At 39.8% G+C, this 16,327-nt stretch overlaps 1 protein-coding gene across 2 annotated transcripts; it reads right to left on the bottom strand.

Annotated features, from left to right (window-relative positions):
- Positions 1-12,409: 12,409 nt before the first annotated feature.
- Gata (glutamyl-tRNA(Gln) amidotransferase subunit A, mitochondrial) lies at positions 12,410-14,473 on the bottom strand. 2 transcript variants are annotated; one of them, XM_076799038.1, is made up of 3 exons: positions 14,179-14,473; positions 13,518-14,091; positions 12,410-13,461 (listed from the first exon to the last, which is right to left on the bottom strand). In XM_076799038.1, the coding sequence occupies exons 2-3, from the start codon at positions 14,044-14,046 to the stop codon at positions 12,431-12,433; spliced, it is 1,560 nt and encodes a 519-aa protein (XP_076655153.1). In that variant the 5' UTR covers positions 14,047-14,091; positions 14,179-14,473; the 3' UTR covers positions 12,410-12,430. The 2 variants fall into 2 exon arrangements, with proteins under 2 accessions (XP_076655153.1, XP_076655224.1); XM_076799109.1 differs by having other exon boundaries at positions 13,518-14,062.
- Between the last annotated feature and the right edge of the window lie 1,854 nt (positions 14,474-16,327).

Genomic DNA, 16,327 nt, shown 5'->3' with positions numbered 1-16,327 from the left:
ACCCCGCAGAGCCCGCTGCCAAGGGACTTCTGGAATCCTCGAGGATCTACTCTCTTTGTCTCCCTCTCTCTCTCTCCCTCTCTCTCTCTTGCTCCATCGGCCAAGAACGCTACGATCGTTTTTATTCGAACCATAACACACCGTGCTCTCTCGAAACAGAATCCTCTCTAGTTTATCGGCTGTTGTTCCTCCGCGATCAAAATTATCATGCCGCCTCGGGAAAATCGTCCCCCCGTAAAATCACTCCTCTTAAACCTTAAACGTCATATGTGTTTCCTTAGACTGAACTCGATTGCGGTTCACACAATTTTCAAATTATAATCCTTTATTCCTTTCCACTTTGTGTATTCTTCCTTCGCATCTCATTGCTTCACGGCTAGAATCATTTTGATTAACAATAAGCCTACCGAGCACAAAATATACAAAAGTGAAACGCCTTGTAGATGTGAGATGATTCAATAAGCTTTGTACTGCTTTCATTATAATACGTGCTTAACACTAAATCTACCACGGTCAAAATGACCGGTTTTCTATTTCACAATTATTGAAATTATAAAAATGTTTTCATAGAAAATTACTGAATTGACTTCTTTATTTAATGTGCACTTATCTATGTATAGTAGACAAATTAAATTCATCAACTGCTACTATTATTATAGTGCCAGGGGGAGTACCAGTTTTTCTAAAACGTTTCGAACTATCCTCTGCATCCGTTTAAAGCGTAATGATTAAAAAGACGAACAGCGCCAAGAAAGGTCCAATTTTCTCCAGGCTCGTATGGACTCAGTCGTAAATAATAATCCGTAAAGATTGCATGGCGTGTGGCATCAGGATAATGGAAGATATTTCGCGAAAAACTGGATGGAACAATGATATCGCATTTTACCCGGTGCCCATGGCTCCATAATACATGCTCAGTAATAAGAGAAAGAAAATTACGATTTAATGCGTTCGGTACGGCAGGCACGAGTACGCAATTACTATGGAAACGCGAGTTCGAAACGTGATATTACCGGAAGACATTTCATGCCACACCGTACAGGTAATACTAGCCTTGCGGTCTCACCGCGAATCTGCAGAAAAATCCTGATCCGAAGATTGATTAATCCTTGTCCGCTTTTCAGCGGGCTAAAATTAGGAATTCGCGATGCGAGACGAATTCTTGTGTTTTGAACGGTATTCGAATCTCGTTTCGAAATTGTCGGACGCACCGAAAGATTAATTCACGATTTTTAGCGCATCATTTGCTAGAAGCAGAAAATCGAAGATGCATTTCACAATAGCAACAAACCTTTTGATTAAGCAATCACTTAACGACAGCGAGAGAAAAATATTTTCGATCGTACAATTCCTTTGTTTATGATCTTCTTTCAGAATGTTGCGCAACAGACGATAATGGTGAAAGTTCGCGCAGATCTGTAATTTGCAATGGACGATGGCAGTTGCAGTTTTAGATTCTCCATTGCAGTTTAAATGCCGGGCATCATTGACATTTCCGGTTCTAAGAGCTTCAAGTTATTGATTATAGCAATAATTTGTTCGACAGGTACAGTTATATTACAGGTCAAGCATCACACCATATACACATATAGAAATGATTGAATTAGAGTTTGCACCGAATTAAAAACTCACCGAGTTATGGTTAAGTGGATCGGCAGGTGAGTTGTGTATTCCAGGTGATTTCAGCGTTCACAACCGCGGAATGAGACACTGTGATACACAAATACACTGTCTGTTGACCTCTTCGGTAAACCTGAAAAGTGACAGAAAATTAGAAAAATTAGAAGAAAAAAACAATTTCCATAAAAGTAATATGGGTCATCGAGAATTCTGTTAATATCAATTTAATGTTACATATTTTTGAACACACTTCCTTCAGATCAACCGTTGACCTTCTTACTAAAATCGGTACTGGAAAATTAGAATTTAGATGGAACGTACTCTGGGTCAAAATCGACCCAAGCTCCGAAAAGACTGAATAATTCACTATAAATTCGATGCACAGGCAGAATAATGAAAAACACCCACATTAGCCAACAATGTAAAATAATTTTCTCTTTCGATGTAAATTGAAATTGCTGTTTCTCTTCGAAATACAAATTAAACACCAAGAAGCTTTCGCGACTCAAAAATCGAAGGACGAGGGACCATAGCTCGGAGAAACAAACATTTGCGTTCAAAGTCCAAGCGTAATCCCGTCTGCCCTGTAATTTAATAATCAGCCCACAGTCTCTTTCACGCCCTCCGACTCGGAGAGGTTAATTATTCGTTAATTAAAATCAGCACCGAAGTAGAAAAGTTGTTTCTAGAAGAAGAAAAAACTGCAAAGTTCCTCCTCCCCTGGTCTGAATAATTCGCGGTCCGGATTTCAAACTAAAATAGGAAAATCGGTAGAAATATGTTTCCGAAAATCTGATTAACCATCAGAGAAAATGCAATCTAGGCCAGGAATAAAAGGGAACGAGCATTATTCGATTAGGCGGTCGATCCGCGGAACCAGGTAAAGGGAAAATTGCTCCACTTCGGTGCCATCCGCAACTGTGTATATCCTTGGCTTATCAATAAATGATTTCGCCGGCTCCGTTAATCGTTACACAGTCTAGGGTCGTTGCACTAGAAACTTCAGTTCAAGAGAGACAGACAGAGAGAGAGAGAGAGAGAGAGAGAGAGAGAGAGAGAGAGACTCAGTTTTGTCTAGAATACTCGCCGGCTTGACCCTACTTTGCATCACGTGCCAAGCCGAGTGGGATCAGGTACCATTTATCCACTCGAACCGGTTGCGATGCTGTAATTCAAACCGTTTCGAGGGCTACCATTGTTGGCCAAGAGAGATATCAGTGTCGCTTTGACGTTAACGTAAATACTTCGTGTTGTTCGGCGGCACGTTAGCAAAAAATCAAGGAATCGCAAACTCTGTGCACGCTGTTTCCGAAATCGTGGTACAAGAGCGATGATTCTGCGTGCAAAAACAGGTCCGAAAAAAGTAATAACATTTTTTCGTTCGACACTTCGTTTTCGAGTAAATCGAGTTTCAAAAAATTCAGCGCGAGCTGTTAATCACTGTGCGACATTTTGGTCATTTCTGACCAAATAAAATTTTCTAAATAATAACAAAATTATATTATATTTATATTAAAAATATTAACCCTTAGCACTCGAATGGCGCCACTAAAAATTGCTGTATCATTATTCAAAATATTTTTTACATTATTAAATTTGTTTGTATGTAATAAATTACTAAACATTTCAGTACCCTACGAGTAAATTGCACCATTTTCGTATGAATAGTATGAAAAAAAATATATAGAAGGGAAATATTCTAGGTCGGTAGACATGTTTCGTTTTACAGCTAAAATGGCTTCGAGTGCAAAGGGTTAAGTTTTCCACGATTATGGAATCAAAAAGCTAGTGCAGCAATCGCACTTTGCAACTGCACCGATGCACTTCCGTGAAATATCGCACTAGAGGACGACACAGCTTGTTGAATCATGCAAAATATTCCTCTACAATTTCTTTCTATCTTCGACAACAACCAGTTAATTATGTAATGTTACTGGGCGAGATAAGATCGTTCAGAAAAATAGCTAATTAATTAGGGGGTTGAAGTTATCAGGAGTCGCAATTGTAGTCGGACCTAATTCACGAGTCGCTATGATTTCATCCTTTCGGTCGTGGCGATTTCATTTTTGCGAACTCTATTTCTGCTCCGCGATAGGATACTGGAACAAGGGAAAAAATGATAGCGGAATATGGCCGGAATAGATACCGGCTCGGTTGTTCGCAGCATCGTAATTCAAGCTGCAAGAGAGGATATCCATTGTCGGCGGAGAAAGATATCAGTGACAGTGAGTTTAGGTACTTAGTCGCGAGTCGCGTATCAAAAGGGGGAAGCCATTCGGAGGCCCAGCGACGGGTATTGTCCGTAAACGTGCCTTTTGTATTCCAATTGAACCTCGAATGGATCATCTGCGTCGCGGGAAAAGTACGTCGCATTCCGCGGATCCTTTTGTTTAACGGATACGGAGTATAGCGCGGGGAGTGGGGCCAGGGGGAAGAAAGGATCCACTCGGTGTCCCTGACAAATGCAAAATGTGTCCTGCACCTTTGAATGCCGGGGAGGGAGCGACCTCCGCGAACGCATCAAATTGTCATCAATTGTTCGACAAAGGCTCTGTACTAGGAAAATGATTCGGATCGAAATACTTCTAAAATATTTCTAATTCCAAGTAAAATAAAATACTTCTAATTCCAATCCAAATACTTCTAACATATTTCTAATTCCAAGTAAAATAAAATACTTCTAATTCCAATCCACATACTTTCAAAATATTTCTGATTCCAAGTAATATAAAATATTTCTTATTCCAATCCAAATACTTCTGAAATATTTCCAATTCCAAGTAAAATAAAATACTTCTAATTCCAATAAAAATACTTCTAAAATATTTCCAATTCTAATAAAAATAAAATATTTCTTATTCCAATCCAAATACTTCTAAAATATTTCTAATTCCAAGTAAAATAAAATATTTCTAATTCCAAGTAAAATAAAATATTTCCAATTCCAAGTAAAATAAAATATTTCTAATTCCAATCCAAATACTTCCAAAATATTTCTAATTCCAATCCAAATACTTCCAAAATATTTCTAATTTCAGGCAAAATAAAATATTTCTAATTCCAATCCAAGTACTTCCAAAATATTTCTAATTCCAATCCAAATACTTCCAAAATATTTATAATTTCAGGCAAAATAAAATATTTCTAATTCCAATCCAAGTACTTCCAAAATATTTCTAATTCGAATTAAATCCACGAGTTTCAAAAATTGTGGATATAAAAGTACCACCACTCTATGGAAAGTATACAAAATATTTGAATCATTTTAAAAGCAAAAGTCTTCTAGTACAGCGTTCAATTCAACTTTCGAAATCTCAGATTGCGAAAGCATAGGTCGATTTATTAAAGGGATACAGAATAGTTTTGAGGATCAGAAGGATTTCTATTAACGAAATATGTTTTATGAAGTTCCCGAACGCGGTACGTTTGAAAATCTTGTCTGCGAGAGGATGCACCGGTGTATTAAAGGAATACAAAAATGTTCCGAGTTTCTCGGAGATACACGGGAGCTGTCGAGCGCAAGAAAAATCTGTGGCGCAACGAATGCGTTTCTTAAATATAAAAAGAATTAGTCCGTACACGCTGAACGAATACGAAATATGCCGAGATCCCGGAGCACCAGATGTTCGCTTTGTGAACCGAGAGCAGAGCGTACTGACATTTTAAATGCAACAAGGATGCGTTCGAATTTCAGAATGCAAGAATTGTAGTGTGAAGATAGTTGAAAATATTCGATCTCGGAAAAGTAGAGCTCGAGAGAAAAAACCCCGGGAACCGACGATATTAGAATCTCCAGGGGAACTTAATATGTACTCCGGTGGCCGTAGAGATGAGTCTACTCCGGTAGAACGTGTAAAAATACACATGATACGAAATCTCGCGTTTTCAGGCCGCGCATTCTGACCTCTCTAAATATAATCCTCATCGATAAAGTTGAATCTCAGCCGGGCTAAATTAATTTCGACCAAGAACGAGCTTTCGGAAAAGAATGACACACGAGCATTTTCCACCGACGGGGCCACTGCGTGTTATTAAAAAATTGTTCGATTCCTAGAAAGAAACGCGGCTCCGATGTAAATTTAGACGAATATTTTCGGCCGCGTGCCTCTGCGAGGGAAACAAATGCATAAGATAATAATCCCACTTTATAGAGAACATTAATATCGGCGTTATATAAATACATAACTGGAACGCAGGAAGTATTATTAAAAATAATTTGCACGTGACTTATTTCGCTTTTCCCTGGAAATTTAATTATCACAGGGCTACATTCATGGCTATAGACATAGCTGTAGAAACGCTATAGAAACGGAACGACAAAGGAGCTACTTCATTTTTTAATTTCAGACCAGCAGGCTGGGGTCGTGTCAGCCAATGAGGTAATTTGATTTACATGCCCCACTTCGAGGAACTATAACTCCTACAATTTCGAGTATTTCGACTTCAAACAATTGTATTGTATGGTCCAAATAACAAAAAATATGTGTGCAAAACATCGATGCAAAACAGTCGCTCGATTTCCTTTCAAAAATTTCCAAACTGAGCCTACAATATTACGATTTAAACCAGTTATATGACTATGTTGAAAGAACTATACCTCCTACAATTTTGAGTATTTCGACTTCAAACATTTGTATTGTACAGTCCAAATAACAGAAAATATGTATGCAAAACCTCGACGCAAAACAGTCGCCCGATTTCTTTCCAAAAATCTCCAAACTGACCCTACAGAATGACTAGACCAGACGACCCCTAACAACTTTTGGCTCTTAGAATTCGAAAGTAGAATCAGTAGGTCATGCACAGACGCGTCAGACGATTCCCACGAGGCTCGTCGAATTTTCACACTTCTCGAAGACAAAAGCTCCTATGAAAAAATTTTTATCTACATTTTCGACTCATTTTTTAATCCAGAAAAAACATCCTTCCTTTTCAATTGTATCACTAGTTTTACCGGATTAAAATCTTTCGTGTAAAATCGAATGGTGTCTAAAAAAAAAAAAAAATAAGAAACAGAAGAACAGGGAAACGAGGGTCGAATATAATCGCCAGGCGAGGAAAGAAATGGGCTCTCGGTTCGTTTGAACGCGTGCAACAATAAAGTGCGATAACTACGTGGCGCGAACGCGTGTTTATGAATCAGGATCGTGGACCGAACGTAGCGAGAAATTAAGCATTACGAGGAAACGGGGGGTCCGCCGACGCGCAAGCACGCTCTCTCGCGATAATAAAATTAGTCGGTTCATAACCGTTCGATGCTTCCTTATCTCTAACGCGTAACCTTCCCTTTGTGTCTCGTCGTTGCGGCGACGATATGGGTTGCGCTCACGTAACGCGCACACTTTTGCGGCCCGTAATGCACCTTTTTTTGTCGCGGCACACGAACGTAGATTAGATTTAACCTCCTCGTTGAATTTCCTTGGAACGAGGTCGCCGAGGAACAGTGCGCGTCGCTCGTTTTCAAACAAACAATTTAGACCACTTCCACGTTACTTGCAAACTCCTTCGTTACTCAAAATCGTCGGCAACGGAGAATTAATGCGGCGATTACTGTGCTCGTTATCGGCGTTTGCTACCAAAAATATTATCACAACGTTCAAATAAATGCGTGTTACTTGCCATTTAAAATACAACGTTCAACGTATCGGTTTTTGTAAATTCTTGGAGAAAGGTAAAATGTTTAATCTGAGCTTAGTTTCACCGGGATCTAGAATACTTCACGGAAGCCTATGAATAGATTGCTGATCCATATGCAAGTTTCTATTTTTGTAGATTGTTTTATAAGGAACAATTTTGACCGAGAAGTTCGTCAAATCTGTGAATACCGTAAGTGCATAAAAATCCGCAGTCTATTTATCAATGAAAAAGTACCTCTATGAAAAAATAGAGGATGGCTGAATGAAGTTCCATAAATAGGTTCTTGTTCGAAGATATTGTTAGCAAGAAAACAAGGCTGCACGTTGCGTGCACATTTCTTTTTTGTGTTTCTTCTTCTTCTAGCAAGATACGCGGGTAGTTTGTCTTCTGCACTGAATTCCTTCGGTCTCGGTTGTCCATCGGCGCTAAAAATTGGCTAGAAAAGACGTTTCCGTGACTCTGGCAAATTTCCACTGATAATATGGTGCCGTTAATATTAGGGTGCACCAAGGCTCGGAAAATGTTGCTTGTCTGCCCCGCGCGGCATGAAGCGTGTACCCATTCGTTCTATTTCGAGGATATTGATCGGCTTTCATGCCATATGAGAATATAAGGTTTCGAGGGAAAGTTAAATCGTTGCCTTACGCTCGACCTTAATATCTTTAACCATGATCACTATAAACTTTCTCAGGAATCCGCGTCCTCATCTCTCGCGTGCTCGTCCCGTTGCAACCGTGTGCAACCGGACTGGGCTAGCTCTCTAGTCGTGACTATAACGCTCTCCTTCTTAGTAAACATTTACCACGGAATCGTGACGATTCTATTAGGCTAGCGGCGTCGCTAGACCGCCGGGGCCTTTGCGCACAAGTTGCATGTGCAAATCGCTATTGGTATTGCTAACAGCGGCTACAAAGTTTGCACTTCATCCTCGTCGATGGAAAACTCTCCGACGTACAAATCAATCTCTCCTTGATTTGTAAGAAAAAAAGATGGGTAACCACAATTTAAATCTGTGGACATATTAAAAAGATTTAAGGATATCAGCGTATTGGTTTCAACTTAATGAAATAATTAAGAGAAGAAATAAATTTTTGTCTCGCTCCTGCGTCTTGCAAACATTTTTTATTCTACATAAAGCTCCGCAGTCTAGTTATTATATTTCTCATAAATTGCAAACGTTGCATTCGCTTTACCAGTGTTTGTTCCTCGGTGCAATTATTCGACCGTGGACGTTGGTGCAATTTTTGTGGGTAAACTTGAAAAAGGTGGTATGAAGAGAAATATTTTTTAAACTTTGTTTTTTGGTATTTTTTACAAATTTTTAAAAGTACTCCAAGGATTTTATGCATTTATGACAAAAATGAGTAGGTATAATTGAAATAAATGGATGAAAATGTATTTTAAAATATCAATGTACCAGTTTCGGCTTATTTAAAATTATTAAAATTGTTATTGCATTCTGCGAAACATATGCCAAAATGTATATTGCTCGATTAAAAATGGTAGACGCCAAAAAAATGTAGTATTACAACTATACAGACTGTGGAAAGCCCGAACAAACTTTTCCAACATACACAAAAATATAATATTCATTATTAAACAGCGTTGCATCAATTTTAATTACTTTTACTTCAAATATTCTATTTTCATCGTCCCAGCGTTCGTTTCAAATAATTACTTTGTAGAATTAATTATCAAAATATTTTGTCATAAATCCTGATAAAAATAGTAATGTTTCGCTGTACTTTAAAAGTATTGAGATAATTATTTCACTTCTGAGCATTTGCATAACAACGCGAACGTTCGTTGCAAAATTTGATTATTTAATCAATCGTTATGATTCGATGTAACGCGTTACCATTGACACCGCGCTACTCGACAGTGGTTATTATAGCCACCCTAACCTCTCGCGCCAAGTGTCAATAGTGCTTGTACTAACAGAACAGTCCATTACTACTTAAGCTCCAATTGTACTAATGCGTGAATGATAATAGAGACGGGCGACGAAAATCAATAATATTTCAGGGCCAAATTGCACGGCTCGATTTTTGTATTGAAGGCACAAAAAAAAATATCTTTTCAATACCTTTGATCCTGCGGACCTAATAATACAAATGGCGACCATGGTGTCTCGTTGTATTTAAGATTCTATCACTGACATTTTCAATGTTACAACTTATCAATTACAACGTAACGTTCTATGGTTGACAATGCGATGAAATCTGTACAGTGCACATTTTTTAATTCAGCATACACACTCATGCAACGTCCTCTCGCATACATATCCAAAATACATTCAACATAGACTCAACGTATACCCCCTAACTTACAGAAGACTTAATCTACGAACCAAACGGGGGATACGAGATAATCGACTTTGCCAATTAACAATATTCTATCACGGTGAAACAAGTGTCCCAACAATTTCCGGCAAGTAAAAATTAGCAGTCGACCATGTCCGTACCGTAATCCGCCACTTAATCGCAGCCTTACATTCGTTCACGCCGAATTAGGTTATCCGTAGAACAATAGACCCTCCGAAGACCGTGCTGCGAGCAACTGTACAGCATGTCATTCGATCAAACAGTTTCTAAATACATAGTAAATAACGTAGCTCGAGCGACCTTGGACAGTGCAGCCGAAATCAAAAAATCAATTGAATATTTACCCGTGTGGCGGTCCGCCGTTGGAAGATTCTCGGCGCACACCTGTTTAAATCCCCGTTACGTTTAATTATCCGTTTCTGCGCAACACGAACGCGCCTACACTGTCGATTCTACTATGAGGGGATCCCCTGTGTCAAGGGGGCTATCTGGATCCACGGGGTAGGGGGACACAAGAGGGGGCACAGCGGATCCTCCGCTTTATTTACGAACTCCTACGACACTGTTGATCGCGGCGCGAAATCGGTCGCGATTCGAAACCCGCCACTTCGACATCGCACACGTTTTCACCGTTAAACGCCGCGGGGATGGAAAACAATCAGATCTTGGAACAACAGCGTGGCAGGGAAAATAGAGACGGTGGGAGAGAGGGGAGAGACAGAGAGAAAAAGAGATAGAGAGAGAACGAGGAGATGAACAAACGACGATTCCAGAATTAATCCGAACGGCTCGCGACACTGACGGTTCGAGGTCGTCACGACGACTGGCGGATTCGTCGGCAGAGTGCGACACGACAGCCCTCGGCCGGGTCAACGCATGCGCGGTAACACCGCCGTGCCCAACCCTGTTTTTCCCCGAAACCTCCCCTAAAATGCGATCACACTTTCCGCTTGACGTTTGTCAAAGTGCTTCGAATCTTTTACAGTTATCCTTGGTCCTAGTACAGAACCGAAGAACGACGATCGTTCGTGCAACACCGGGGACATTAACGCCGCGAGGAAATATTTATTCAACGCTCTGTGCAATTAGCAATTCGCCGCGGCTACGCCATATTCGGTGCACAGGCACGCAAGGATCACGAGATACTTTACGCACGACGTTCCCTATGCTGTTTTGTTTACTTCACTGAGTAAATGTTATATCGACTCTGCGAAGAGTTACTTCTGTTATTCAGCGAAATGTCACACCCTGGAAATAATTTTGATAATTCGAACCCCTTGGCAACTGTATTATTTTTGTACTTTCTGTAACAATTCTTCATGTTTGTCGAATGTATTGCAGAACCACCCCGAATTTCCTTGGACATATGCAAGAGCGACTGCTGATAATGCAAATTGCGAAGATTAACCAGTAACAGAAGGGATTTCATAATGACGAAATTCCGAATATTTGTGTTTTAGATTTTCTCCAAGAAATTGGAAACAACGTCGAAAACTTCGGACGGTGTGGTTTTCGTCTCTTCTTCATGTCGGTTTCGGATTCGTGAATTTCGAATTCGTCCGCGAGAAGAAACCATCAAAATGTCAGCGTGATACGCTCGCAACGAAAATCGACTGAAATGTCAGAGCGATCTAATTATTGAGGGAACTTCAATGGGCGGTACGTGAAACGTACACAATGCTGTTTGTTTGTCAGTCGATCCCTCAAGCCTCTTGGGGACAATAGACTTCGAAATGTCAGAACATTGTGGCAGAATGCTTGCTGTTCGATAAATTCGCGTGCAATACTTCACGAATAAAAAGCTTTCGATTGTAACAATGCTCGATGGGTCTTATGAAAATATAATTATTCCACATGAGCAAAATTAACGATTCTACGTACGAAGTTTGGCGGCAACGATTGTTCGATTTTCAATTGTAATAGAGAACAATGTACACGAAGCAAAATTCGAAAATATATCTTGCAATACATATTCGTTGCGTGGAAAATGTTTAAACGTATCAAAGTAGAATGGGATTCTATTGAGAAGGGGGAATTTCATCCGCGGGCGAGGGCTCGTGTACGGAACTCCTAACAAAGGGCCCGAGTAATCCCTAAACAGCCCTAAAATAGCAATTTCTATTCCCAACAGTTTTCGGTCGTCGTTCGTCCCCCCATTTTCAAAGAGAAAAATGTCTATACGTGAAGATATTACAGCGTCATACACGTATACAGTATTTTAATACGAGATTCATGAATGTACATCGTTCATAGCCAAAGAGAAAGCACGAAATTCAGTGTTCGAGCTTTCCGGGCTTCAATTACGACGCTGTCCACTTTAACATAAATTCTACCCCCTTTTCATACTCGCGACCGGTGTCAAGTAATTTACAGTTGCATATATCGTCGTGGCATTCATTCGTAGAGCACGGTACATTGCGATGCAATAACAGAAGGGTCCTCCATCGTGGCAAGCAAACGCGACCTGATTACTCGATGAATAGAATTTCAGATACGGCCGATAGCTCGTAGGAGCACAATAATTTGTATCTCACGATGATACAATAACCGTGTGAGAGAGAACGCAGTATCTATTTAAATTCCAATTGCCTTTTTACGAGTGACCGTAAAGCTGCGCGGAAATAATATTACTTTTCATGCGTGTCGCAGACGTCGCGGATACCGACCGAGTCCTCCGCTGATTTAGATCGTGAAATTTTTAAAAGGAAAATAAACCGAATAATGTGCTCCCAGAACATCAGCCGCAACGGTTAGCGAATTTTTGCGAATAATTCGACGGACTCTGAAATTTTATTCGGAATTTATGAATAGAATTAAAAAGATCGGGATTGATGCAAAAAAAAAACATTTTATTCATCTAAAAATATGTCATTCAGCTCAAGTTTCGGGAACTTTGCTCTTTGTTCGATCCACTTCGCTACTTTAAGGAGCCTCTCCTCGTGAAAAGGGGGAGCCATAAGCTGCAGGCACAAAGGTAGACCACTTTTAGAAAGTTTAATTGGCACATTGACTGCCGGTATTCCCGCCATATTAGCGGGCTGAGTACAATAATCTTGAATCAAACACTGGGTCTGATTATCCAATGAAATAAATTCGTCGTAATTCGGTGCCTCTGTTAAAGTGGTGGGGGTGAGTAAAAGGTCTACATTATTATTCCACGCTGCGTCAAAATCGTTGGAGATCAGTCTTCTTATTTTCATTGCTTTTACATAGTAGTCCTGATAGTTCTGTTCCAACAGAAAGTAATTTCCGACTAGGATACGCTCTCTCACTACTCGGCCGAAACCCTCCGTTCTCGTTTTTCTATAAAGTTCCTGCATGGATTCCCACTCGTCTGCTCTGTGACCATACTCCATGCCATCGTAACAAGCTAAATTGCTGGCAACATCGCAACGATTCAAGACTGAATAACAAGCTATAGAGTAGCTTGTATGTGGCATTGATACCACAGAAACAGATGCTCCGGCTTCCTTCAAGTACTCGGATACTTCGTCCCAGCATTCTTGAACGTCAGGACTTATGTTTTTGACCTTGTATTCTTTTGGTATTCCAATTCTAAGGTTACTGATGTCTATTGAATCTGGTAGATTCAACGGAACATATTCTTTTTGACTACAGGTTGAATCTGCTTCGTCTGGACCAGCTATAGCGTTTAGAACCAGTACCGCATCATCAACATTTCTTGCTAGAATACCAGGTACATCCATAGAATTTACAAGAGGAATAAGTCCATATCGAGATAGCAAACCGTAAGTGGATTTCAGTCCGACAACACCACAGTAGGATGCTGGATTTCTAGTTGAACCACCAGTATCCGAACCTAATGCAGCATAACAGCTTCCAGTGGCAACAGCTACGGCAGAGCCACCACTACTCCCACCTATAATTTTGACAGTGTTTACAAGGAATACGGGGGAAAAAATTGACAAACTATACCTGCTATATGCCATGAATTCTGATCAGTACTTTGTTCTGTACACTTTTCTTTGGAAACACTGTTACGATAATACTTTGCTGATACATCTGAATTCCACAAGTTTCTAGTTGCCCCGTAATATGAATCAATAGTTCCCGAACCCATAGCAAATTCATCAAGATTGGTCTTGCCTATTAAGACTGCTCCAGAGTCTTTCAAACGTTGGTACACAGTTGCGTTGTATACAGGAACAAAATTTGAAAGCATCTTTGAGGCACATGTTGTTGGGTGACCTTTTGTGCAATAATTGTCTTTAACTGCAATGGGAATTCCATCCAGCCCGCCCAACAACCCATTTTTTCCCTGTCTAGCATCTGATTCTTGTGCTTCTTTATCTGCTGTTTCGCCAGTGACAGTGATGTAAGCGTTTAACGGTTTAATAAGTTCTGTCAACTTGACAGTGGCTTTTGTAATGTCCGAAGGCCGCAGATCACCAGCATTTATCTTCTGGCTAATCTCTTTTATTGGCGCAGAAAGTAATTTATTCATGTTTCTGTTAACACCGCTAAAGGAAATAACACGTCTTCCTAACCCCTACGCGAAATATAACCTCAATTGGTATCCACATAAACTATGTTAAATAAAACAAGACTGCCGAGCGAAGATAACTATTTTACTTACGTAATATCTTATCGACTACTTGTTTATAAAATAAACAATATTCGTTAAATTAAAATAAGTGATTTGTACGTCGATGAGCGTAAGAATAACCTGTACACATTTTCAAATATAGGCAATCATTGCCAACTATTGAGAACGATATGGTTTAAAGGAATTGTATGTGAAAGGTTCGTTTTTTAACAGTTTTTGGCCAATCTCATGCTAATTTATATATTTTTTATATATTTATATCTTTCCATTCAAATTTAACCTAAATACATTCCATCTTAATTTAATAACAAAACCATCTAGTGGCAGAAAGATGGAACTGTAAGAATAGACTTAACATTTTGTTAGTGCCGCTACAAACAAGGTATAGGAGTAGACCAATCACCCAATGTATTTTTATATCTCTTACCATTTTTGTGTCGCATCCTACCGTATCGGTCGGAACTAATTTTGTGGAACTAATATCACAGACGAAATGTAAGAGTACGCCAGTCACCTTACGCTGTTTCGTGTCGCACGACATGAAATACCGACTCTGCCCAAATAGAATAAGCAACTGGTGAACTGGATCTCAGCGCACACAACATAACTCATGAATCGGGAATATTAGTGAAAATCAAGTATCTTTTATACTCCCAATAATCATACATAAAAGTTACTTTGAAATGCTCAAGACATGTTTTAAAAGTTACTCTGTATCTCGAGTACTATTAGCCATTTTTACTAAAAAGATTAGATGGTAAGATAGCCAAGAGGGTATTCGACAGCATCATTGGTAAGAGGAATTCTTACAATCGTTAAATAAGCAGAGACAACAAATTTATCAGTGTACATTTATCCATGGTTCAAAAGTTATTCTGTACCGTGAGTTCTATTATCTATATTTACTAAAAGAATTAGGTGACAAGATGGTGAAGGCTGTGCTCGTCGACATCATTGGCGAAAGGAATTGTTATAAACATTTATATTATAACAGGAGCTAAGGTTTATACAAACGGCGAGATGATAAGGTGGTAAATCAAGCGAGCCAAGGATAACGGGCAGCGGATTTGATATTTCGGAATTTGGGAAACGATGGCCTTGCGACAAGTATGACAACAGACGTAAACAAAAGGTTTACGTCTGCGTTCGTTCACCCGAGGCCGGCCGCGAGCTTGACCAGCTGAGCTATTGTCAACGCCGGTACACGGTCGAACCGAGGCAGTTCTTATATGGATGCCATAAACTTTTTGTTTGGTAATCCACATAAGAACTGTGGTGGCCCGAAACGGTTTTTGCGTTACCGGAGTTACCTGTATGATAAATTAATGCGTGCGAATATTCATGGCTTAAAAGTTATATTATATCTCGGTTTCTTTAATTTATATTTACTAAATAATTAAATGGCAATATGGTCAAGGGAGTGCTTATCGACATCATTGGCGAAAGGAATTGTTATAAACATTAAACAGCCAGAAATAATAAATTTATCAGTGAAATGTGTTCGATAAATTAATACGTGCGAATATTCATGGTTCAAAAGTTACTCTGTATCTCGAGTTCTATTAGGTATTTTTACTAAAAAATTAGATGGCAAGATGGTCAAGGGATTGCTTGTTGATACTATTACAACTTTATCAATAACAAAGAAATAACAAATTTATCAATAATTACTATCGCGGCGATCGAAATCTAGCGAAGTTAGTTTGGGGTGGGGGAGTTGCACCCCGCGCACCTGATCTCGGCGGCCGCGCTCAGTCCGTCAGTCGAGGTGCGCACTCAGGAGGGAGCGGAAGGGCTCCGGGACCAGAAGGACGAAGGACCTTGGAGTTGACCAGAGGTTCTCCAGAGCTGCCCTGGCCCACCCTGACCACCCTGGCCTACCCTCGCCTACCTTCGAGTGGACCAGGGATTCTCCAGAGCTGCAGTGGACATCACTGGTCAACCCTGGTCCACCGGTTGGCTCGCGGTCGGCCAGTGGTTCCTGGAAGCCGTCTCCGCTCACCTTGGTCAACTTTCAGCAGCTGGTAAGTAACAACACAAATATACATTTTCTGTTTTGGAATACGTGTTCATTCAACGAACGCCGTCAATTATTATTTCTGTATTTTTAATTCGAATTTGCTTCGGAATTTTTCACAAGTTTCTTTTCTTGAAATTACATTATATTATATTTTTGACA

The sequence above is a fragment of the Halictus rubicundus genome, chromosome 1 (genome assembly GCF_050948215.1).
Source record: "Halictus rubicundus isolate RS-2024b chromosome 1, iyHalRubi1_principal, whole genome shotgun sequence".
NCBI classification, from domain to species: domain Eukaryota; kingdom Metazoa; phylum Arthropoda; class Insecta; order Hymenoptera; family Halictidae; genus Halictus; species Halictus rubicundus.
This window is presented reverse-complemented; position numbering and strand designations above follow the sequence as displayed.